This window comes from Corapipo altera, unplaced genomic scaffold (genome assembly GCF_003945725.1).
Source record: "Corapipo altera isolate COAL_440 unplaced genomic scaffold, ASM394572v1 51, whole genome shotgun sequence".
Classification (NCBI taxonomy): Eukaryota; Metazoa; Chordata; class Aves; order Passeriformes; family Pipridae; genus Corapipo; species Corapipo altera.
The window spans coordinates 4,759,494-4,784,563 of record NW_020884892.1 but is presented as its reverse complement, the minus strand read 5'-3'; the positions used below and the strand labels follow the sequence as shown (position 1 = coordinate 4,784,563).

Sequence of the window (25,070 nt, the reverse complement as noted above, 5' to 3'; positions counted from 1 at the left end):
TGCTTCTATTTCCTTCACTGCCATCAGGATGCGCTCTATATCTAGTAAGAGTAACTCCTGTCAAACTTGTCAGCATCAAGACTAGTGTTTTTAAGCTTAATTTTCTGAATTAATAATAAAGGCCGTAACTGAAATCCAGGTGAGCTAAGGACTCTCTTCCCAGTGAATTCTCAGATCATTCAGTGACATAACAGAAGATCCAGAGTGTGTTTTAGTTTTTTAAAACCATACATTCTATTTATTTGCCTTGATTGAAACAGTCGCTGTCCATTGTGTTACTTTTATTGCTGTTTTCACATCAATACCAACGTAACTTTGTTTGCACATAAAAGCACTCTCTCAAGGGAACTAACAAAACCTGTATTTTAGAAAGAATATGTTTTCAACAGCTTGTTTTCTGTGATTTTGTGGCACTGATGCAGAAGTTAGTTGGTTTCCAGAACCTAGCAGATGAGACTCTTTCTTTAAAGCCGTTCTTCTGAAAGATATTCTGAGAGTTGAACAATTCCTCAAAAACTGCAAGGACCTCTGAATTATCTAGCTCAGTGTGAAAAAACTAACAAACACAGCTTCCCACATCCTGGAATGGGAAATGAGAATTTGGGTGGGGGAGAAGTGGTGGCCCATTTTAACATGATTGACCAGTTTTCATACACAACACTTTCTCAAGGAAAGCATAAGTGGCTGCAAACCTGAATGAGTTCAGCTGCTGGCTTTCTTCTTTTCTCAAAATGTTTTTGACGATGTTGCTCCTGGACCTTCAGTGCCAGCCCTGAGCCCAGAATGCCCTGAAAACACAGAGTGATACAAGATTTTAGAGAATTCTTAGAAAAAAATGGATTAATGATGAGAAAAAACAGGTCTGTGGAGGGAGATTGAGACAGCATGTCTTTTCTACTGCTCCACTCATAAGACAGGAGATGTTCATGGTCTTCTCAAGGACCACAGACCATTTTAAGGTCCTCAACAGGCTTTTTCAATGTCTACTGCCTTTCCAAGCTGGAGGTGTCCATGTGGTGTATTACTTCACATGGAGGTGTCCATGTGGTGTATTACTTCACATGGAGGTGTCCATCTGGTGTATTACTTCAGGGGAGAGTGAAACTGTGTTTGTGTGATACAAGAGCTATGCTAAACCGTACTCTGGATTTGGGTGTGCAGGACTTGCCATCCTCTGTGAAAGTCTTTCCAGGTTCCGATGTAAAGGAAAAGTATCCTGAAATCTGGGCTTGGGACACTTTCTGTTGCTATTCAGACCATCCCACTCAGATCTTGTCTCATTCTCACCTGAGGACTTTGCTGGTAAGGGAAATACAAGGCTGGGTAAGATGGGCCCAATTCTAATTATCAAAACAATAGGCTGTAAATCCTTCAAAAATATGTCCTGTGGGGCCTATCTCAATACCAGTAAACTAACATGTGCCAGGGTACAGTCTCATGAACTACCTTGTGATTTCCCAGACTGTTCACTTGCTGGATTAATTCTGTTTGTGTGCCAGCCAGCAATGCCCACCCATGATTTGATGAGTATTGGGGTGGTATATTACTCCCAATAAGTTCTATGCAAAGTTGGGAAGAAACAGGTTTAGTTTACTGATATAGACACCCTCAGGTCTCTGAATTAATTCTTAAAAGGGGATTTGGTTCTACAGAAAGTTTTGTTCGCTTTATGGTTTGTTTTGCAAGTCCAAAGCACTGGGCTATGTCTAAGAGAGGAGGGGGAAGGTACTTACTGCAGGAAGAGCAAAGAAAGACACTCCAATGAGAGAGAAGGTAGCTGCAATCAGCCGTCCCTCCCATGTTTTGGGGGTCTTGTCGCCGTACCCAATCGTAGCCAGGGTGATCTGTGGGCAGAATGAGCAGGACTCCCCATGAGAAAAAAAAAACAACAGCTCTGCTTTAAATGTCACCACAAAACCTTCATAACTCACTTTGCTCTGTGGGTGCTCATGCACAGCTCCTTGAAATAGGAACTTGATGATGGGCCAACCAATTTTCTTTAATGGTGTCACAGTCCCAAGGCATTGCACGGAGAATGCATTTAGTCCTGAAGCAGCTGCCTCTCTAGGATGCATTTGCTGCCAGGGAACTTCATGGGACATTGCCTGTACAGTGAGTTTCCTACCCACCATCAGTGCACAGTTAGGAATGGGACTTGCCAGTTAACAACTTACAGGCATTTAACAACCAGTCAGGACGAGCTCTGTGTGAGCTCCTGGTCTTTTTAAAACAAAGACGACTTTGTGAAAACTTACTCCTTTCCTTCTCAGTTGTTAATTTCCAGTTGTGTACCTCTTCTCACCAGTGAGACTCTGTCTAAATGTCCTGGATATGAAAGGATATGAAAACATCCAGGTGTTCTATGCAACAGTACCTTTTGACTAATAATGGGGAGGTTGGGGAGGTGTGGGGAAATATCTTACCATTTATGAGTGAACTACATTAAATAAAAAATAAGCTGCTGAATTTTAGTTACAGCATAACATAGGCTTCTCTCAGTAGCAAAGCAACATGAATGCTGGAATGACAGGAATATTTTGTGATCAAATAAGTTAGTGATCTAAACCAATAGTCCTCTCTTCATCAGAAGAGACAAGAACAGATGTATCAAAGGTTCCTCTTGTTCAGCATCCTACTGCCTGATTTTTGTGGAATACATGTAAGACATGAGAATTGCTGAGTTAGCCTTTCCAGAAATATTTTTCTACTTCCTGCATCTGAATCCAGAGACATCTTCAGTCACTGGCTCCTTAAGAACCAAACTTCCATGAGTGTCTACCTCATTGCCCAAACTTTTGGTGCTCTTTGCTTGTCCAACAGAACCATCCATTGGCAGCTCTGGTTCTGCCATCTTCTGAGGGATGCAGCTCCCACAGGTAAGACACTGCTTTCATGAGAGCCAGGTCTTCCACAGGCATAGTGCAGTTGTATCTGAAGAGATACTCCTCTAAAAGAGAGGGATCCCAGAAGCCAGGAGCACAGACTGATTTCTGAAGGAGGCTTAAGCACCTAAGAGCCTTTGTCTGACTGAAAATCAACCTGAAAATCAACAAGGATGTAAGTTCTGTTATTTGGTTGTAGGGGCACCCCTACTTTGGTAATTTTACACGGGTAACATGCCTTTTACCCAAATATAGCAGCTCTTGCACTATAATTTCTAACATCAACATCTTATCTCTTCTTGGGTATAAAGTTTTTAAGAAGGGGATAAGGTACTTTTGGAGTCACTTACCAGCCCCCACCACAGTGCATCTGCATAGGTTTCAAACTCTTCTTTCATCTCCACTCCATTAGCATCTTTTTCAGGAACATCTTTTTCAACCAGATAAACAAGAAACGAGGATAAGATGAGCGTCAAGAACCCAATGTACCAAGCAGTGATGAGTTCCTGCAAAAGAAACAGATGGACATGAAGGGGCTGAAAACATCCTCAATACCCACAGTGGTAGAGTAAACATCAGGAGGAGAGAGAAGCACACAGGGTAACAGCAGAGCTGTCACTGCTGGCCTGGTCACAGACCCTGCCCAGCCCAGCTCAGCACTCAGTGGGAAATAATGCAGAGATTTACAAGAATTAGCCCTTACATGGCATCTTCCTGGGGAACAGCTCGGAGTAATCTGCAGTTGTAGTTCTGCATAAAGCTGGGCTAAGGACGTAGCTGCACCCGTGACACAGCTGCTGCAGGGCTCTGTCCCTGACCTTGGCTCTTCACATCTCTTCTGCCCCTGGGCTTGGTCAGTCTTAGCCAGCAAATCACAGCTCTGCCCTCTCCCTCCCTCCAGAGAGCCACAGCTGCAGGATGTGGGGGGAAGTGGCAGCTCCACGAAACCCCTGAAGCTTGAGGAGTTTGAAATATTGGATAGTGTTAGGCCATTTCCCATGAGAACAGTAAGGCTAATTGGATGTTCCCATGGACACAGCCTTGAGTTTTAAGGAATACAAGGACAAAGCTGTTTGACTGTGTGCAGGTGTTACATTCCTAAGTGTTTTTGCAAGAATATGTTTATATTATGTGTGTGAGAAAGTAGAGGCGAGCGAGCTCAATAAAGGCTGCCTGCTACACTGAGCAGACTGACACCCCTTGTCTCATCACTCTGTTCATGTGTGTGTGTGTGTTCTTTTCCTCACGGGCCGAAACCTACCAACAGATACCCCAAGACAGCAGGATGCAGTTCCTTCTCTTTAGCCATATCAAAGTGGATTCCATCATAAATGAATGATGTTTTCAACATGAATTCATGCAATAAGAACAGACCTTGAAAAGTATCTGTGTGAAAACAAAACCTGAGCCTCCCTGTTTTAGGGAGAGTGACTGGAGTATGTGTCTAATCCTACTGAGGTGGGAGATGAAGCCACCCAAGTTAAAATCCCAACAATGTCTGAAACAAAGAAGAGAAAAAATTGGTGAAGTTCTTCAAAAATGGGTAAAAAAAATCAATATTCCACTTAATTTTATGAGAACTGTATTGGAAGAAAAAAAAATAAAGCATTCAAGCTGGGAACTTCAAAATTGAATCTTGAGATAAGTGAACTTTCTCAGCTAATTTCTGGTGTGCAATCACAGAAGAAAACTGTTAGCAAAATTGTTTCTTCATTGTCTCCAATAAAGCAAAGTTCTTAAACCACTTCTTATCTCTCTGAGCCAGCTGAGATCCAAAGGGTGGTGGTGGGCAACCAAACAAGCAGCATGTGAATGAAATTCCACAAAGTGAAGCCTTAAACGATTTCTAAACAATGTCTTTGGTACAAACTTCTTCCATGATCTGTTTCCCAGGAAACATTTTTGACTCTGTTTATGTGCCACCTGCCTTGTAGCAAGTTTATACAGGGAAGAAACAGAAGCTGGTAAGCAATGAAGCAGGGTGGGTATCCCCATCAGCCACCATGCAGAAGCAAAGTCTAATTATGCTGTACCAGCTGGTATTTTAATTTTCAACCCCCCCTAAAATGTCAGGAATGTCACTCATGGATAAGAAATAGCAGTATGTAGCACAGAGTCTATGTAATTTTTTTACACCCTTTGCAGATGAGAAATCTTATCTAGAGGATTATTATGCAGATAGTTTTTAACTTGTAATAATGTTTTGTGAAAATTCAAGAACACAAGTATCTGTCTGGTGCAAGACAGAGTGTGTCTGACTACAACATCAAGTTAGACCAAAGAAAGAAGATTTTAGAAATTTTCCCTGTCTGGGTTCACACTGTGTGCATTTCTGTATTGTCTGACCCATGCTTACACAGAAAAATTTTACCAGTAGCTCACTCTGAAACCACATTTCTGCTAATCAGCCTCTTGCCATCCCTTTGGAGTCCTGCTCCATCTGTTGATCAGACAAGTCTGAGAAGCCACTACAAACACATTGCAGCTTCGCAGGCATTTCTGTCAAAAATTTCAGCATCTTTCACCATTAAAGGGTTGTCCCTGCTCTCATTCAGTGTAAAGGCAAAATTCCTGTAGTAATGTCTGGGAATGAACATACTCTCCCTTCCCAGCACCACTATTGAGTGGAGAAGGGTAAAACAAGGGGTAGAAATGGTTCAGAGAAAGGAAGAGGGAATAAAACTTAAAGAACAGAACTATTTTTGGAACTACTAAACATAAACCCAAGGCATTGCTGTACCTGTGTATCCCTTCTCTTTCCCTTCAATCTTTCTCCCCAAGCCCCAGCTGAGCCCTGCAAGCTCCTCACTTACTTTGCTATGTGCACAAATAGCTGATCCTAAAAGTTTCCAGGTGCCGCCCCGCCTGTCCATTCGGAGCATCCGTAGGATCTGAAGGAAGCGGAGGCTTCTGAGAGACGTGGCCAGAACATTGCCCTGGTTCCCAACAGCAACCACTGGCACTGAAGCAATCAGCACAAAGATATCTGCAAGGTGAAAAGAACAAAGCCTGCCAACGAGAGTGGCCCTATCACCTGCTTCTTAATCCCATCTGGTTGTGCTGAAAATTTCCCACGGCAAATTTTGAAGCTGCCTGGGAATGCCTGCTCTTTCTAATTGAACAGATATCTGCACCTGCCACACAGGCAGCATCACAAACAAAACCTACCGGAAAGCCTCAGCATCTGTTTACAGATTGATGCACTGGACTTGAGACTCTGTCTGAGCCTGCTTAGGGATGCACAGAAACAGTGTCCTAAGGCTGACAGAAAAACAGACTTTTATTCATCTGCACTACAGGAACACCACAGCGAACAGGTCAGCAGATGGGAAATTCAGTTTTGATGGTACACCTAGTATTTGATTCTTTTGGCTGAGTTTTCCCATTAAAATCTCCAAGCTAGTGCAATTTTTTTTTTTTGTTAAGTGCTCACAGGACCAATTTGCTGATCAGCTGAAGAGGTTTGAAACGCAAAATCGCATTGACTTCTTTTTTTTTTTCTCTTTTCCTTGTTTCCCTCTTGCTTTTTATCCTATACATATACAAGAAGAAAGTGGTATCAAACAGCTTCAAACATGCTCTGAGCATATATAAATAATAATATATAATTTAGAATAACATAAAATTTATAATAATATAAATTGTCTTTATATTCTATTTCCAGCCAAAAAGAGGGGATTTCAGATTTATTCACTTCCAATCATTCTCAAAACAAATTTGCAGCAGTGATAAATGAAAGATGATATCAATAAGTCCAAAATATTTTCTGTTCTTTACCCAGATATCAATGAAGATCCATTCTCAGAAGTGAGATGGCAATTTTACCAAGAAGGCATGAGACAGGGTCAATCCCATTTGCTCACACCACACTCTTCTGACTTCACAAACCTATTAGAAGTATAAGATGTATCTATACAACAGTAGAATATAAAGGAGCACTACCAAATTGAGGATAACACAGATGCACAAACAAAATTTGTTACAATTTTGTCTACAATTTAGAGCCAAGAGGTGAACAAAAGGAGGGCGAGGGAAGAGAGGTGTGCATTCATGTGGCACCACAGCTCCCCAGAGTGCTGTGTGCTGTACAAATGAATGAATGGGGATGTGTAAGACAGGTGCTTGGGGCAGAGTGAGCTCCTAAATACTGTCTGTTTGGTTTGTGGTTATGATGAGGAGTTGCAGGAGGGGATTCAAACATGAATAATGAGTAGTTTTATGGATAGTAATAGGCAGTGCCTTCCAAGCCTGAAAGACAACATAGGTGAAATCACAAAGATACCTGTTTGCAAATGCAGACTGACAATACAATGGTAAACCACAACACAAACATGAGAGGGCTGAGGAAGATGGGATAGGGTTGGGATCTGAAGTCGTTTGAAACTGAAGGCAGAGAGAGTCTTTTTGGGGAAGAGTTTAAGAAAAATGCAGTGGGACTCAGGATAAGGACAATGTGTTTGAAGAGTAGAAGGATTCATTTTTTTTCTCACTGACTAGATACCCAAGTGTCTCTCAAATTAATTATTGCTGGCTACTTCAAAAAACTACTCCAAGCAGGACACAAGTCTTAGCATAAAGGGCAGATCTGATTTCAGTGCTCTTTGCACTGCCATTCACCAGTTCTTTGACATTCCCCAAACTGGCTTAGAAGAAAAGGACATATCAGAGAAAACAATAGTAGAGAGCTTGTGCCTACCCAGCATGCACAAAGGCTTCCTGGCAAATTTGAGTCTCCCCCTCCATCCTTTGTAGCGACAGCAACAGCCAGCAGCCCAGATTCTTAAGGCAAACTCTGCTCCAAAGATGAAAATGGCAAAAGTTTCCTGTATCAAGACACAAACTACGTTGTTAGTCTCATAACAAGTTTTGCAGTAATTCTGGACAGAAGGTCCCAAAGGAAATAGCTGAAGGAAATGAGGCACAAGTGTTAGGACATGTGTGAGAGGCAGAGGAAAAAAAAAGGAGGAAGAATACAGGTTGATGAAAGAGGCAAGGCAAAGTGGGAAATGCCTTTCCAGCCTTCTAAATAGTCTGCAGGAGGATTTGCCCCTGCTGTTGGGTAAATGTGAAGTGCTCACCCTGCCTTAATGTAAGGGCAATTACTTCACAGAAAGACCTCTTGTTCCACACAAAAGGGGGAGGCATATGTGAGTGGTGACTGCAAAGTCCTCAGTGCATTCTATACCCATAACCCAGGACCACCAACCAGCAGCTCATTCATGCAGCCAAATCTATAGAGACAGGGCAGGACACAGTATATTCATATGGTCATAAATTTAAGGCAATGATAAAGACATATATAGGACAAATTTAAGACATGTATTGTTCCCCTAAATTTTGGTGGACAAAAAAATGGGATTTTCCACCTTGCTCAATAACCTTTCTAAGTATGGGGAGGGAATGGGGAGGAGAGGGCTTCTCTGAGGTGCTCAGCAGAGATGGGCCAAGGGCAGCCTGGGCATGTGGTTACTCTTCCTCTCTGTGAAGAGCTGGCAAGGAGGAAAGGGGCACTTTTCCTCATGCTCAAACCCACAGCTCCTGGATGCTTCTGAAAACTGCTGAGAACCACATACAAACAAGCACAGGAGGAAAAAAAATAACCTCAGGCTTTTTCAAAGGTGAAAGATGGGCTATAAGCAGGGTAACAGAGACCAAAAGCAAGTTTCACACTCCCTAAGGGATGAGGGTGTTTTCATATAGGCACTTTTTGAGAAGAAACGTGCAAGGGGAATTCACTTTTCATTCCTTATGGCATTTTGCTGTTGCTCAGATCTACATGCCTCTGGGGGTACAAGGGGAAAGAGAAATTGAAACCCTAAAATTAATTTTGCTGGGGATACTTTAGACAAGGACAGGTTAAGCGAGATGGCATGCTCTCTATTTCATGACAGCTATGAGAGCAGAGGAAGTTCACTGTTAAGGTCATTTTCATAAAACTTTGAGTATGCCATGTTTGTACTTAGTGTGGGGGAGTGTTCTCTATTTTTTAACTCTTCTGCCAAATGGGAGGCCTACAGAAATAAAGTCTTGAGCATGAACTTCAACATTTATAGAACCAGCATTCTGGAATACATAGAGAAAGGAATGTATTTGCTGCAAATACATTTTGTCTCAGAGGCACTGCCTGCAACAATTTTAGTTATGCTGCTATTGGGCACAAGCATGAGTTCGATTCTGATGACCTCCCTTGAAAAAAATACTGGGATTAGTAGACTACTACAGAGAGAATCAGAATATTTGAAAGATCCCCCCAAAAAATAGTTTTCAAATGTGCTTAAGTCTGGCATGGTTAATAGGAATTTGATGGAAGGACTGTTAGGCAAATGCTTAAAAGCCTCAGGCTGGTATTTTTCCTCTCATTTTCTTTTTACTCAGGAACCTCACTTTCTTTTTAATCAGTTGTTGTTGACGATGGACTAGGAACTCTTCAGTAGGTAAGTGTATAGTCACTGTTCCAGGACCAACGGCAGAAACCTTATGACATGCAGAGCTGGGAGTAAGCTTCCATCCCTGCTGATGGGGCTGATTTCAATTCAAGGGCGTTACTGGAGTGAAGAACAAGCCACAGTCTACTTACCAGCAAGAGGAGCCAGTCTCCCGAAACAGTTTCATACTCCTTGAAAGTTGTCAGGACAGCTAAGATCAAACACCCCAAGACAATCAGAAACCTGGAATGAAATAAAAGAAAAAAAACACAGTACTGTTACCCCTCTCTGTATTTGAATTGGAGATATTGCCTATAAAATCCATCAGGGGATGGCCCCTTCCTATTTGTGAGCAGAGAGGTGGGCTTTCATGAAGACCAAGGATTCTCAACCAGGATGGAGCAGGGGAAACTAGCAGTGATGGCAAGATCCTAAGTCAGAATATTCCTGGAACAGACATGCATTAATTAACTCATTTGCATTCTTCAAGAATGAAATGGGTGATACTGCATTTTTGGAATGAATTGTATGATATGGCAGAGGACTGTATTGCTCAGGAGGTCTATTCCAAGCTGATGTGCTGTGTGCTTCCCAGAATGGCACTACAGTTACAGTGGAATGAATCTACTTGGCGCTTCCTGAGACCTGGGAAACAGTAAACGCTTATTTACAATGCAGCACCAGGACAAACCCTCCCTTGAAAACTGCACTGCATTTCTTTTTTTTTTTTTTTCTTTTTCTTTTTGCACTCATTTCTATGCAGATGAAAAGATGAAAAGGTTTGAAAGAGAAATAGGAGAGGGTAAATTTCTGCTCTCCAGTAAACACAGTGCATGATAAATCAGACTGCCTGTGAGGCTCCAGAACGCAGGGATTTAACCAAAAATTTAACTCCCACTGCTGGTAAATCCAATTCAATCTCGTTGATCTGCTATTCCCAGAGTCAAGCTACTCAAAACCCTTTATATACAAAGAGGTAAAAAAATCAAGGGAGTCTCATAAGTGATTACTGTGAAGCAGAGTGGGCAAAGCTCATATTCTGGTACTTTGTGTACCCAGATCATGGGCATTTTAATGTGCTTCCAAAATCTGATCCACAGGAACAGAGGGGCAGGTGGCCACAGAAATACTTTGAGTTTAGTAAATAAATTGGAAGGATGTCTCCATAAAAGCTCTGGATCCCCTGCTTTCATAGCTATGGTACATCAAAGAAATGATAGGCATAAGGTACTGAAATCATCCAGGGGAAAAAGCTTGTGAGGAATCAAGCTGTGTTTAGTCTGTACTACCTATTTTGAATTTCAATCTGATACCTGTAGTGTGATTTCATTTCTTGCTGAGTAAAACTCCACTTTGTTTCACTGGGTGAAATGAGCAGAGCCACGTCCTGCAGTGTGGAGGCAGCGTGCAAGGGCTCAGCTCAGAGACACGTGTCCTCTAACCTGCCTTGGGTTTTCATTTCCTTCATGTATGAAAAAACCTAGGGCTAGAGAACTGTGTTCTGAGAATTTGCAACTTCTTTGCAGGTGGAGTAAATGGCAGAGTTGAGCTCCAGATAACTCCCGCTGCCTTTTGGGGGGGAATTTCCATCCACTAGCAACCTCCATGCAAGGAAAAGACAACAGTGAAACACTTCACAGCAAACCCTGAAGGATTAATTTGCTGTGGTTTCCTAAAATTAGCTGTTCAGACTGAAGTTTCTTATGCCAGGAAAATTTCAGATCAGCCATTCTGAGCAAGTTTAGAACAGAAATAAATGTGTTTTCTCATGCTAAATAATTTTGAATTTCTTTGACAAGTTTCGCCTTTTTCCACTCACCAGACACGCTCCATAGCATGAGTTATGTAGTTGGTAGGAAACAGCTGTGGGGTCCAGAATGTGTCTTTTCCCATCTACCTACAACCACACTCTCACTGCTCAAGACATTTGGCCTTCACTTAGCAATTCTGTGATGCTCCTGTTATGTCCTCTTGATTTGTCACACCATACCTTGTTGTCCCCACCTTGCAGTTATGAAACCAGTGGCTCTCTGGCTTGCCAAGACTCCTAATCCAGCTATTCTGCAACTCCATGAGCAAACTAGTGAAACCTCAACCAAGACAACGATTCCTTTGATTATCTATAAGCTCTGGATCTGCCACATTACAGCCATTACAGTGGTACCATCACTAACACTTCACTTAAAGCCTTGGGCAGCTGCCTCTTGGTACTTTCCATTACAGACATTTCTTTATTTCACATTTATTCATGTGAAAATTCAGTCACCCATCAGCTCACAAGCACCATTTAAATGATTTAATGAAACATGAAACACAGTGAAAACAGTCCAAGGAAATTACATCATTGCATTACATCATTAGCTACTTAAAGGCGTGAATTTCCCATATCATCCCACAGAACACCACTGTCAATTAAAGATGATGTACAGATTTTTGTCCAAGAGGAAGACAGAAGATATTAGTAATGAAATCGTCATCTTTTGCCTAAAAATGCCGGCGGTTTTACCACTAGAGGGTACCGGTGCTCCATTGAGCAAGGGGATAATGCTCGCTCTTGTTTTCCTTCCCCATGAAACAGGCTCAGGGCAGGTATGTTCAGGTGATTGCACCCATGTATTTGATATACAAGAAAAGGAGTCTCACGGTGGTGAAAGAGCTTTTTCTTGGTCACTAAAAATCCTAAGTGCTGATATTAATGGACAAGGGGTGCTGCTTGTTTGATTGCTACCTGTGGCACAGCTCATGCTGCAAGATCCAGTGCACCAAGTGAGAGCCCACCCATGAAAACAAAAGATCATGCAGGACAAAAGCTCAGTAAAAATAGGGTGAGAGAGTGAGCCAGGAGATCACAATCGACAATGAATAATTTTAAGGTCAAATCTGAGCAGGGAGTGTGGTCTGAAACCCTTGTTGCAGGAAGTGCATGAATGCACCTCAGAGAAGCAATTGCTGAATTTGCGGTCCCAAAAACCACACAGACCACAGAGCGAGGCTCCTGCCCCTTCCTGCAGTAATCCGGGGTGTGAAGGGATGAAAAGCCTGTGTTTGTATACATAGGTGCAATCCACCTTGGAAGGTCAGCTGTTCTCCTGCTGCACCATTTCCAAAGGATAAACACCAACTGCAAACACCCACAAGTTAATCAACTCACATCTCAGAAATCCTTCCTGAGCGTTTGCAATTGCAACTGCGATTCAGAGCACTCCATGAATTTTATTTTGCATTGATGCTATGCAGCCCAGCCTCTTCTGTTTTGGATCTTGGTGTTTGTGAAGCCTGCAAGTCTTCTTGTGTCCTCTTTCTCTGGAAGATGTTACACAGATGTCATCTTTTCTTCATAGTCTCCCTTGCTCAGCAAAGATGATAACAAGGTACATCTTCCCCTTACTGCTTCTGCCCATACTGTGGGATTCGTGGGACACAGGTACCAAAGGTTAGAAGAAAGAAATAGGGTAAAAATCAAAGTTTGAAATGAAAATTGAGTCCTATTAAGCCGAAGCTTACTGTTAAACAGTGTTTCAGCAGGTGGCAGTCCAGACTTCAAGTGTGTAAATCACATATACCAAATAAGTACCTGAATGTGGTTCTTCAGCTTTTTAAAATTATCCTTGCTATTATTTTACATAATTTTTCACAGCACATTGCATTGTCCCTGTTTGCAGCATTATGCCTAAAATCTGATTACTTTGTTGTATGCATAAGTTGCAGATCACCAAATGGCAGTGCTCTTTTGTCACTGTCACAAGTAATATGTTTTTCTTGTAAATATTCTTAGTTTTAGAAATCACGTATTTAATAATCATGTTTTCTAGTTATGATATTTTGGTGTATTAAAAACAGCATTCCAAAAACAATATATAATTTTCCAGAAAAGAAGAAGTAATTTATGACTATGCATGATCATGAATCTAATGTTTCTTGGATGAGCTTCACAGACTGTTTTGTTTGGTAAATTTTTACTGATTTTAATATTTCCCATTTTTTGAGATTTTCTTATCTATCAGCTTTCATTTGAAGCCAAAAGAATGTAGATCTAGCTGAGAACCTTTATATTTTTTATATACAGGTGCTTATCATGTTTCCTTTTCACCATCCCTTTCTTCAAAATTGTAGGGGCAGATCACATCGTAATTTACCTGTAGTCCATTCCAAACCATAGCAGTGCTTTTGAAGCTGTTATGAGGACTACATACATCATAGGCAGGCCAAACATTTGCATGTGGCATCATTTTGGCAAATTTTTGTGCTGTGTGACAAAATCTTAAATCTCAACAAGACTTAGTTGATAGTAATGTGTGCTTCTAGTGTTCAACTTATGCTGCCTCGAAGTAGAGAGCTCAAGCTTGTCAGAAGTATCTAGAGAGGCCATTTCTCCTCTGTAAATGTAGGGACAGACTCTGGTGACCAGCTCCAATGGGGATGTTTCCTGTGTAAGTTAGCTGAATGCCACTTCTTATGTTCAGCCCTGGTTTGGATATAATTACAAGCACCACCTTTTAATAATGTTCATGTATTTCAACTACTAAAAGAATTTGTCTCCTGGCCACAGCAGCCCACTTCTTACATGACCAGATTTTTCTGAATTCCCTTGCTGTAAATTCAGGTATCACATCTACATGTGGTCAAGGATCCTGGTTATAAAATAATAATGCAGGGTCTAGGCAGGAAAGTCTCTTGAACAGCTATAAGTAAGAAATCCTCTGCAGTGTGACAGTGCAGACTTCTGCTTGCTCTCACTTCTTCAATACCATTTCTTTTAAGCCATTGGGATTTCTTCTGCCTCCAAATGTTCATATGGATCTTAGATTTTTCTGCTTTGCTTCATTTCAAACTTTCATATCTTCCCTTAAAGCTTGTGCTCTGGTTTCATTATGTTCTGCCACCTGGTAAATGCTAATGAAATTCTCTAAGATTGTGATATATAAGGAAAATCTGGCAATGTTTTGCTAAATTTTTGGTTTAGGGTACTCAAAGCAATATGGTTCTAAACCATGATTCCCACACACTTTCCCAAATTTCATATTGGAACAACCTTATTTTCTTCAACTATTGCTTTTACCCATAAGGATTAAAAATGCATCTTTTCTCACAGTTTTTTCAGTTGCTCTATATTCCTACCCACCATCTTTTTCTCTTCATCCAAACGTCATTTTTCACAGAACATCTGCAGTATCTTGCACTGATCGTTTTATGGTTGCTAATGAGAGGCTTGAGTTGGGATTTTTAACACTAAAAAAAAAAAAAAATCATTACCAAATATTTGAGAACAGCTCTTCAGAGAGAAGGGAATGCATGCCTGATTTCCACAGACTTGGGAATATTCACTGTTTAATATTCAGATTCTTGAATCTCTGCTCTTCCAAGCAATAAGACAGAGATCAGTACTGAGATAAGGTGACAGGAAAAATCCAAACACTTTGTGAGGCTACAAAAGTACAGGGTGTGCAGGGAAAAGCACCGAGACACTTAGTGGAGGTCCTGGAGAAGGGAAAAAGCAGCAAGTCCTACAGGTAGGGATGTTCAAAAGATTCCACTGAGTACATATGGTTCCATGCAGGAATCCCTGTTTCTATGCCATCATACAGCAAGGACAGGGTAGAAATGCCACACTCAGTAAGATGAATTACACTCCTGCTCTGCTGCAGTGGCAGAGGCAGAGCAAGTTCCTCCACAAGATGCAGAAGAAAACTCTAAGAAGTAAAGAAAGTTCACCAAAAGTACCCTAGTCTCACTGTCATACAAGCTCATCTGACAGGTGATGAGGTGGTAGCCCAGAATGACACTAGTCCATTGGTGACAGAAGTGACAGACATTGTCCCTTGCATGGTAGGAAGCTGAGCAAGAAAAGCCCAAACCCTCGCTCATGCCAGGTTTTTGATGTTCTCATTGGCAGGAATGCCTCTGAATCAGTTTCACTACCCTTTCCTTAAGTCTGGAAAGCTTTTAAAATCAAGATCTGGGAGAGGAAAGCTGTGCTTCACAGCAGGGCACCCAGGGTGCAGAAGAACAGCTTTTATATCAGATGATTCCTCTTTCCTCTGTGTATAAGCCGAGACTCACATTAAAGCCGCTTTGTCTTGTTGCTTTTTCCTCAGGTCCATCCTAAAAACCTTTTTCTTTGGTGTCTGTTGACCACTATTGCCAGCTTTCTTAGGGAGTCTGGCATGCTGGTACAAAGTATTTTGGGTCAGCAATGCCAGATAGCACAGACACCATCAACCTGGATTTTCTGCTCCAGGGGACATTTCAGGAGAATGGCCTGACACATTTCCCAGATTTGCTGGCATAAGACTGCAAAACAGCCCAGAACACTACATTTCCCTTCCTGGTTTTACTCAGCTTGGAAGACAAGAGTCATCCACCAAGATCCTATATCCCTCTTGAGACAAGTGTTAAAGGTGCTCTAAGAGGCCTGGCATATATAAGTTACTAGGAGAGACCTAGATATCTCATCACATGGGTGACTGACTGGGAGATAGATGGCAGGAGCAAAGGAGAGGCAATGACAGCATTAGCTCCCAAGGAGTTTTCTTCTATCCTCCTGCAGCTTGAATAAAGACAGAAAAGCTTCTGACCATTGCAACTAAATATTCTGAGTTACTTCGTTAGGGGGTTTAAATTCTATTTTTATATTAAGTGAAGGGCATTGGACTGAACCATTGTTTGGGGCTTTTATCTGCCCTGACCAGTATGCTTATCCATGGGATTATCTCTGGCTGGCAGCGTGCTGCTAATTGAGTTGAGACACACAGACAAGGAAACACGGAGAGCCATGCAGCACAGCAAAGCAGGGAGAGCACAGAGCCCAACTGCATCACCCAGCAGCCCCAGCTGCAGAACCCACAAATCAAAGGAGTTTCAGAAATGCTTCTGACAGGACATTCTCCAAAAAACATCAACAAACTTGTGTGAAGCCATTTGAAGGTAAACTTTAAGATTCATACATTGGTTTCTTCTAATTTTTGCAAAATAAAAGTGTAGGACATTTGAAAGTCAGCCTGTCAAGTGCCCAGCCTTCAGCAACCCTTGTAAAGAAGTGAATTCACATTATATAAAGAGCCTAAGGTAAGTGTGGTAATCATCCATACGAATGCCTAAACATCTGGAGAAGAATTTCCATGAAGGTACCTTTTTAAATATCACGAACGCTGCTGTGTCCAGAGAGAAAAAAGATCAAGGAGTCTACTTCAAACATGACAAAATCTCAGAGCTACACAAGAATTTGAATCTTTCACACAGACATGCACTGATCTTCCCACAAACTCTTCACATTTCTTTAGAAAGGAGGAGAGGAATGAGTTATATACTCTGAGTAAATTTTTAGAAAGCTCCAAAAAATGCAAACGGGAGAAACTTCTGAAATGTCTGTTGTGCCTTTTGCCATGACTGAAAACACTGTCATTGACATTTTCTACCTTCCCATTTTAAATCAATGAAAATCAAAAGACTGTAGGAGATAGAAAAAAACAAACAACCAGAAAAAAAAAAACCAGTGAAAGAGCCCACCCACCCATCCTTTCTAGGACTTGACCAAATTCCCTTTTTTCACAGTCACTCACATCAAATATTTTAGGTCCTCCAAAGGTGATATAGCTGAAAGTGAATTTCTAATGTGAAGGCAGTACTGTCCAGAAATAGCCTCTGTAGTCTCTAATACAGAGTTTCTAGGTAGGGAATTAACAATGTTAATTTGATGGTCAGACAGATTCTTACAGTGAGTCTTTGCTCTTTATCCAAGACTTCAACCAGTTTGGAGGTTTTGATAGTTGTGGGGTTTTTTTCTATTTTTGACCCTACGTTGCAAAAAAAAAAAAAACTTCTAAAAATTCCAGTACTTTCAACCTGACACAGCACTTTCAACCAGGTGGGATTGCCAAGTGAAAAAACCATTTCCAGTTGGGACTGTATCTTCTTTGCATGTGCCTTCTCAAACTCCATCACACACTCACCTTTACGTGTGAACATGAGCACTTCATGCAATGATCTCAGTTTTCAAATGGAGTGGGACACTGAGAAGAAAAGTTGCATGCAATATCCATTCCCAATGGATATTGTAGCATGGTCAAAGATTTGCAGCTATGTAAGGAAGAGCTGTGTGGCTGCACATGACCTGCACCCCACAACACTGCTTGTACTCTCCAGGTCCAGGTAACAGTTTAGTGGGTTTTCCATTATGGGCAAGGAACGGAGTCCTCATAATGAAACTCCTGTGGAGCCAAATGTATGGCTCAATTCTCTCAGATTAAGTAGGATCTCTATATTTCCTGGCATTAACTTCACAGAGAGCTCTATCATTTTGCACCTGAGGTGGTCATATATGTGACTGTGACACGGGCCACCTGATTCAGGATTTTTCCAGCTAAAAGCATGAAGTATTGCAGCTAGAATGAAAGAGAGTTCTTTCCCACATGGTGTTTAATCATGGCCTAAACTGGAGAAAATCAGGCAAAGGTCTCAGATCTTTGCTTTGAACAATCCAGTTGCTGGGGTTTTTTTAAATCCATGAGGACTTTCTGAAAAGTTTCTGATTTTTATATAAGTGAAGAGTGCAGAGTCATTGCTGCATCTTAGCCTATGTTACAACACTGCACATCAGCTTTCCTTAACAATCTGGTCTGTAGGCTATGACCGATTCACAGACCCAGTAGTACTGCAGAACAAGCTCACACCAATCAGACAGGGAAGGATTTCTTACTGTGCAGAATGCAAAGCAGATGAGCTGCTCTCACTTTATCCACCGAAAGAGGAAAAGAGGAGAAAGGATTTGTGCTAAAAGATGCAAGGTCTAAACCCACATTACAGGAACTGTGAATATAATGAACAGTGGTAGTGTGGAGGAGTGCTTTTTCTTGGAATAAACAAATTGAGACAGACAGAATACTGTGTTAATAGACTCACTTTCCCTGCAAATTAAACCAGATTTTTAATCCAGTTTGACTTGATGCTGTTCCTGTAAACCTTTTCTTACACCAGATTCTTCATTTTTCCTTTGTGCTCCATAGATAAGCAGTCTGTAGTTTGGCATTGATGATTGGTCAGGCAACAAAGATTCACAGCTCTGGCCCATTTCTAGTACCCAGAAAACGGTATTAGCTGGAGGCCAGGGAAAGGCCACTGAATGTAGAATATTCTAAAATATATCTCTAGAAAAGAACTGGGAATGTCTCAGAGGCTCTGGATTATCTCAGATACCATGTGAAATTAGCCATTTTTAAGCCTTTCAATATAAGAGTCTTATCTCAGTCTGATTGCAAGGGATGGGCTTTTATCTGATAATGATGGACTACCTGGTGCAACTTTTGGATGCCTTTAGGATGTTACCCGGGCAGCATGGTCTCATAATCACACCTTCCCCAGATGGCTCAGTGCTTGCTGCCATGTCCTTTCTCTCAGTGCAGAAATGAAACCACTCCCCGTAACTCAGACTCACACCAATCAAACCACTGCCACAGGTCTTACGCAGTTTATTACCTGCCTTTCAAAATGTATGTGAGGGCTTCTCTTCTCTGGTAGTTCTGTATGAACATTGGAATTTTTTTAAACATTTTTATGAGGAGAGGCTGAGGGAGCTGGGGTTGTTTAGCCTTGAGAAGAGGAGGCTCAGGGAGACCTCATCACTCTCTACAACTACCTGCGAGGAGGTTGTAGCCAGGTGGGGGTTGGTGTCTTCTCCCAGGCAACCAGCAGCAGGACAAGGGCCATGGCCTTAAGCTGCGCCAGGGGAGGTTTAGGTTAGACATTAGAAAGAAATTCTTTCCAGAGAGGGTAATCAGCCATTGGAATGGGCTGCCCAGGGAAGTGGTAGATTCTCCGTCCCTGGAGGTTTTTAAGATGAGGTTGGACGTGGCACTTAGTGCCATGGTCTAGCAACTGTGGTGGTAGTCAATCAAGGATTGGACTTGATGATCTCAGAGGTCCTTTCCAACCTGTCTGATTCTATGATTCTATGATTCTATGAAGACAGAAGAGGGACAGAAAGTGGATTTCAACCCTAAAATGTCAGCTCCTGCTTTGATGATTTAATATGTAACGAGATATGTGGTCTGGATAGAAATGTGAGGGTGATGATCAATTGTTTAGAGGCAAATACCTTTATAATAGTGAGGGGTTTTCAATATTGTGCCTTTAAAATAATGAGAATATGTCAATAACTTTAAAGTGATTCAGCAAAGGTGCTTACAGAGGCTGTGTCATATGGAATTTCTGTAAGAGCTGCACCTCCAAAGGAAAGAGCACTGAAGGATCTGCAGATGCAGGTCCACAGTGCTAATGGAGCCACTGAGACCAACACAGGAACAGCCGGAGTGTGTGGCACAGATAACTTATTTGTGCTTCTTTTTCATCTCCAGTTCACATTCATTAGTAACTGATGAGTTGTGTTATCATGGCAAATGAATCACACCCTCCTTGAAGGTGAACTGTGGATAAGCTCTTTGGAGGTCATTGTATCCTCAGAAGTCTGATTTATACAACCAGGCAGTAACAATAGCACACAGTATTTGTACCTGTGTAAATTTGATGCTGTTTTGCAGTATTTCTGCTGGTTTGCATTGCCATAAGCAATTAATCAGCATTCAGAATTCAGAACAATCATCTGTAAGCATGTGATATTTCATTTGAACTCTGAAGTCGTTGGAGGAGGTTATCAGCCTTTTCCAGACCTGTCCAATTTTATTCCTGAAGTGTTTCACCAGCATCTGCAACAATGCTTCTCAACACAATGTATGATGGCCCTTTTGCTTAGCTGACTCATTAATATCTCAGATTACACTATCCCCGTTCAACCGGACAGGTTCAAACAAAGACAATTCTATGAAACCTTCAGGAAAAAATGGCAATATGGAAGGGAATATTATTATCTGATTTTCTTTGAAGAAAGAGCTCTATTGAGTCAAACAAGTAAACTGAAATGGCACAGAATTCAGCATATGTAAAGTCCATTTAGAAAAATAAAACCCAATTTGCAGTTCTTATTGCAGAATGCAATCTAGCAAAGCAGTTTAATCTCTGCTAACAACTCTGTTGGGACTCACGCGTTTGTGTCCTCAAAATACATGAATCTTTGGGTCTCTCCTTAGTGGAATAGTTGTTTTTACTGAAGGATATTCCTCTATAACAGAGGAGTGCCGGGCACAGTGGGACACAGCCTCGGCATAACTTTCCTGTTCTTACTTGACATCCATGGGAACAGGAATTCCTATTCCTAATTCAAGCTTTGCCACCTCCTTCTGTTGTGGTATCAATGCAGAGAGTGGCCTAATAATGAATCTGTAAGAGTGGAGAGTTACATCCATTTTCAGATATAGCACGACAGATCTGACCAGCCAGCAACAAAGCTCACTCAGAGAGCAGAACAGCCCTGAGCTGCACAGACTGTACCAGTTGGATTAGTGGGAGAGCAGATACTTAACTCATATGTGTGCACACAGATATTTGGGTGCCTGAACTGAGTATCTAAATCATCCATTGAATCTCATCTCATGCAGGTGAACAGAAAGCCTGGAGCAGAAAGCAGCAATACTGATGCTCTGCTTACAACTTCCAGTGCCTCTGCCAGTCCCGAATACTGGGATGATGGGGAAGGATTGCATCTGACATATAGAGCTTTGCCCTTTTCCTGTTAAATTAGGACTGATACAGAGGGATAAATGTCAGGTCTAGGCTTTTACTGACCTCCCAGACAACTGTGATGGTTGACACATGCATCTAAAGTGTGTGGAAAGTCAGGTTTTCCTCTCTCCACATCCCACCAAGACATCTCCAGGGATAGGGTGACATACTTGCCATGTGACTACAGAAAACAGTGAGCACTAGGCTGTAACTCTTTCCTGGGTGAAAAACATACTGAATCAGATGATCCCTCCAGTATCTCAATGCTCTGATCACATAGGGATATTAGCCCTGGCTATCTACAGCATTGGCTGTACATTTTTATCTGGTATAACATGGCTTGAAGCTGTTCTCAACACTGATTAATTATTTAGCTCATAGGGTCTAACTGCTCCAGGGATGTTTTCTGAGTAGTCTTGATCAAGATGCTCATGACTGATTGCACATTGATTTTTCCATTGCTTACCAGCAGCAGTAGTCCCACAAAGGTTCAGAATTCTGATCTATACTCACAGTAGTTCATATTTTTTTTAAACAGGAAATTAAGGAGCCAGTTCCAGGCAGCTTGTTAGCGGGGGGGGGGGGGGGGGGGGGGGGGGGGGGGGGGGAGACCTTGAAACTATTAGTTTTCAAGTTATTAGAAGTCTGGGGGTGCTGTGGTAAATTTAATGATAAAGTTAATTACTCACAAGAACAAAATTTGAAAGGATTTCATGGTGAATACTTCACATTAAATTACTGCCACTATTTTGGTCATTGTGACATTTTAAAAATAAGCACATGGTTATGCTCAGCTTGCTTGCAAGGTTATTAGATGTGTCTCAAGATGCCTGCTTTAAGTGTGCACTAAACAGATGTAATGTGGCTGCGGATGCTGTTTATCTAACACAAGTGACTCAACATGCCCACAATAGAAAGCATGTAATTAAGTTCTGCACACACCACTGTTGGAGTTAGGGGGCAGGCTAAGAAATATTTCATTCTTTAGACTCTTGAGGGAACTTGTGCTCCTTCTTCCAGCATGGATCACTATGTTCTTTTCTTCACAGGACAGAAGAATACAAAAGTGTGAAATCTTTCAAACACAAATATTTTTTTGCCAGGAATTTTGAGTTGTTGTCCTTATGCAAGACATGTCCCACTGTGCACAAAAGCAGGAGCAGCTTTTCCCTTGGGCCAGCACAGCAGAAATTAATAATGCAATGGTCATCTTGTACATTCTGTTGCATCTTTCAACCTTGCTCCAGTGCTTAAGCTAAGGTCAGCTTTATTCTTTCTGTAATTATTTAACATGTGGCAATTCTTTATGTTGGACGATACTGTCACATATAAAAGTTTTTTTACCTTCTGAAAGTTGTTTCAGATTTTCTATTTATTTCTAGCATAGCTTTTATTAGTACCCTAATTTACAGAGCATGGAATAAATTGTATGTCTGTCTATTTATCTTTTGTTACAGCATTAATCTTTCCATTTTCAGCTCAAAAGCAGGGTTTATATTGTAGCTATCAGATCCACCAATGACTTCATAGGCTGATTTAGCAACAATCCCTATCAGTTAGTTGATGTCCCACAGATTCAAACATCATGAGTTGGATGATAAAGGAAGAAGCAAGAAATAACAGTTAAAAAAGGATTGAATGCAGGGGTTGCTGGTTCCTCTCCACTTGCTTTTATGGTACAGCAACCTAGCTAGATTGGAGTTACTCTAACAATTCCTTCAGCTAATGTTCCTAATTGATAAAGTAGCAATGCATCAGATCAGAAATCTTTTGAGTGCATGTTTTCCTTCATTCAGCTAGGAACAAATTAAGTATAGACACATTTTCTAGGATATCATTTATTTCATAGATATATATGAAATACATGCCTATGCTTTTGGGAGCTACCACTTCTAATATCTTAATGACTTTTTAGAGTCAGCATGCATTGGTATGGTTTGTATGCTTTTGCCTGTGCCTTCAGGTCCTCCTCTGCATTTAGTCTCCTCCTCCTGCAAGATGGAATTAAGACTCCTCCAGGCCATGAACCAGCTTGCTTGCCTGGTGAGGAAATTCTAAAATGGAGGCAGAGCAGGTAATCCTTCAAATCCTACATGCTGTTTGATGGATTTAGGTGCCTCAGGACCTCTACCGTGTGGACAAAACTAACAGGTCGATGCAGAAGTGTCTTGGCTGAGGAATTTAAAAGACCACTTGAGCACTGTTGCATAAGACAGGATACAGAGCACCTCAGTGATCTGGAGACATGGCAAGACTCAAGCTTGTGCAGTCCACCTGCCAGCATTCAGGAGAACCAACATCCAGTGTAAAGATATGACAAAGTTATCCTGGGTTAACTGTCTCCTGGTGATCCTCTCAGGAGTACCTTCTTCTCTGTTACTCATTTGTTGGTGCCCAGTGGGAACTCAGAAAACCTAAAATATTACCCTGGGCAGATTCGGATAACCATAATTCTATCCTACCCTCAGCCTTATAGTCTGGACCTTGGCAATACTGGGCTTAGGGTTAGTTCAGACCACATGAATCTGTTGCCCAGCCTTCATTAAGCACCACAAATTTACGTTGATATCCCTCTAGTTACTCTGTAATGGGATTTCGATCCTGATTAATAAGAAAAAAATATCATCTGTGCTCCCTGAAAACAAGTTTCTGTACACACACCCTTAAACCTTACCCCCAAGATGGAGAACCAGATCTGGTCAAACAGCAGGCCACACTATTACTGTTACTTATTAGTACCTCTAATTTAATTGTAGGGTGTGTTAGTATGAAAGTGCTAGAATTAATGAATCTATCAAGGGCATTAAGATAAATGTAGCTGAAGTAGAATGGGTTAATTTTTCACGCTAAGAAGGAATTAATTAACGTGAGAGCACAAAGTCCTATGCTTTCACAGTTAATCTGCTCCCATTATCATTGTAGTGTGGATAAAGCAGGCTCAGGTATTTCTACATCCCACTGAAACCTGTGCCATACTTGTGTTTTTTGTTTATTAAAAGCAGTACATCTGCAAAGGCCATCATTGAAGGAAAGTAATGACAGCTTGAACAAAAGTGCATAAAATCCAGGAAGTCTTCGATGCACAGAATGACACACTTTGTATATCTTACTTCCACAGTCTTAGTTAAGCCAAGCACCAGATTTGGCATCAGGTGTTTCACTCTGGCATTGAGTATTGGCTTAGGCCTAGATATTTTATTTTCTTTTCCCTGGAACATAAGGCATTGCCTATTTCTTAGGCTTATCTGGGAATTATTTTGTTATAGCAAGAAATGATTAGTGTCTCAATCTTCACACACTTGGTCTTCAGTATAGGACTTTTTTATTTAAATGATTCAGACACATTGTAGAGATGACTTTGTCATTGTCCTGGTGAATGCACTGCATCTCTGATATCATCTGAAGAAAACACTTAATCTTCTGTGACTACATATGACTGAAGCTGTTGGTCCTTGTAGCCTTTTCCAGTGATTCTGGAGGCTGACCATCCAGCATGGAAGTGCTGGAGGGGTTGTAACTCCTGCACATGCAGTGGACACACTCCTGAAATGAACATGGAAAGGTCATAGAATCATAGAATATCCTGGCTTGGAAGGGACCCATCAAATCCAACTCGTGGTCCTGTACAGGACAATCCCAATAATTCCACCATGTGACTGAGAGCATTGTCCAAATGCTTCTTGAACTCTGTCAGGCTTGGTGCTGTGACAACTGCCCTGGGGAGCCTGTTCTAGTGACCACTCTCTGAGTGAAGAACCCTTTCCTACTATTCAACCTAAACCTCCCCTGACGCAGCTTCAAGTCATTCCCTTGGGTCCTGTCACTGGTCATCAGAGAGAAAAGATCATGCCTGTTCCTCTGATTCCCCTTGTGAGGAAGTTGTAAACTACAATGAGGTCTCCCCTCAGTCTCCAGGCTGAACAAACTAAGTGTCCTCAGCTGCTCCTTCTACGGCTTCCCCTCCAGACCTTTACCATCTTCATGGCCCTCCTTTGCACACTCTCTAATGGCTTAATGTCTTTTTTATATCGCAGTGCCCAAAACTGCTACAATATTCAAAGTGAGGCTGCCCCAGTGCAGAGCAAAGCAGGACAATCCCCTTCCTTGCCCAGCTGGTGATGCTTTGCCTGATGCCCTCCAGGACAGGGTTGGC

At 41.6% G+C, this 25,070-nt stretch overlaps 1 protein-coding gene across 1 annotated transcript in view; it reads right to left on the bottom strand.

Moving 5' to 3' along the window:
* KCNQ3 (potassium voltage-gated channel subfamily Q member 3) overlaps positions 1–25,070 on the bottom strand; it is a 198,324-nt gene that overhangs the window by 24,164 nt on the left and 149,090 nt on the right. Inside the window, exons 3-8 of the mRNA XM_027645548.1 lie at positions 9,460–9,550; positions 7,579–7,705; positions 5,696–5,868; positions 3,233–3,388; positions 1,734–1,844; positions 693–788 (exon numbers count right to left, since the gene is read on the bottom strand). Of these exons, the coding sequence (XP_027501349.1) occupies positions 693–788; positions 1,734–1,844; positions 3,233–3,388; positions 5,696–5,868; positions 7,579–7,705; positions 9,460–9,550 (754 nt within the window). The remainder of the gene's footprint in view (positions 1–692; positions 789–1,733; positions 1,845–3,232; positions 3,389–5,695; positions 5,869–7,578; positions 7,706–9,459; positions 9,551–25,070) is intronic.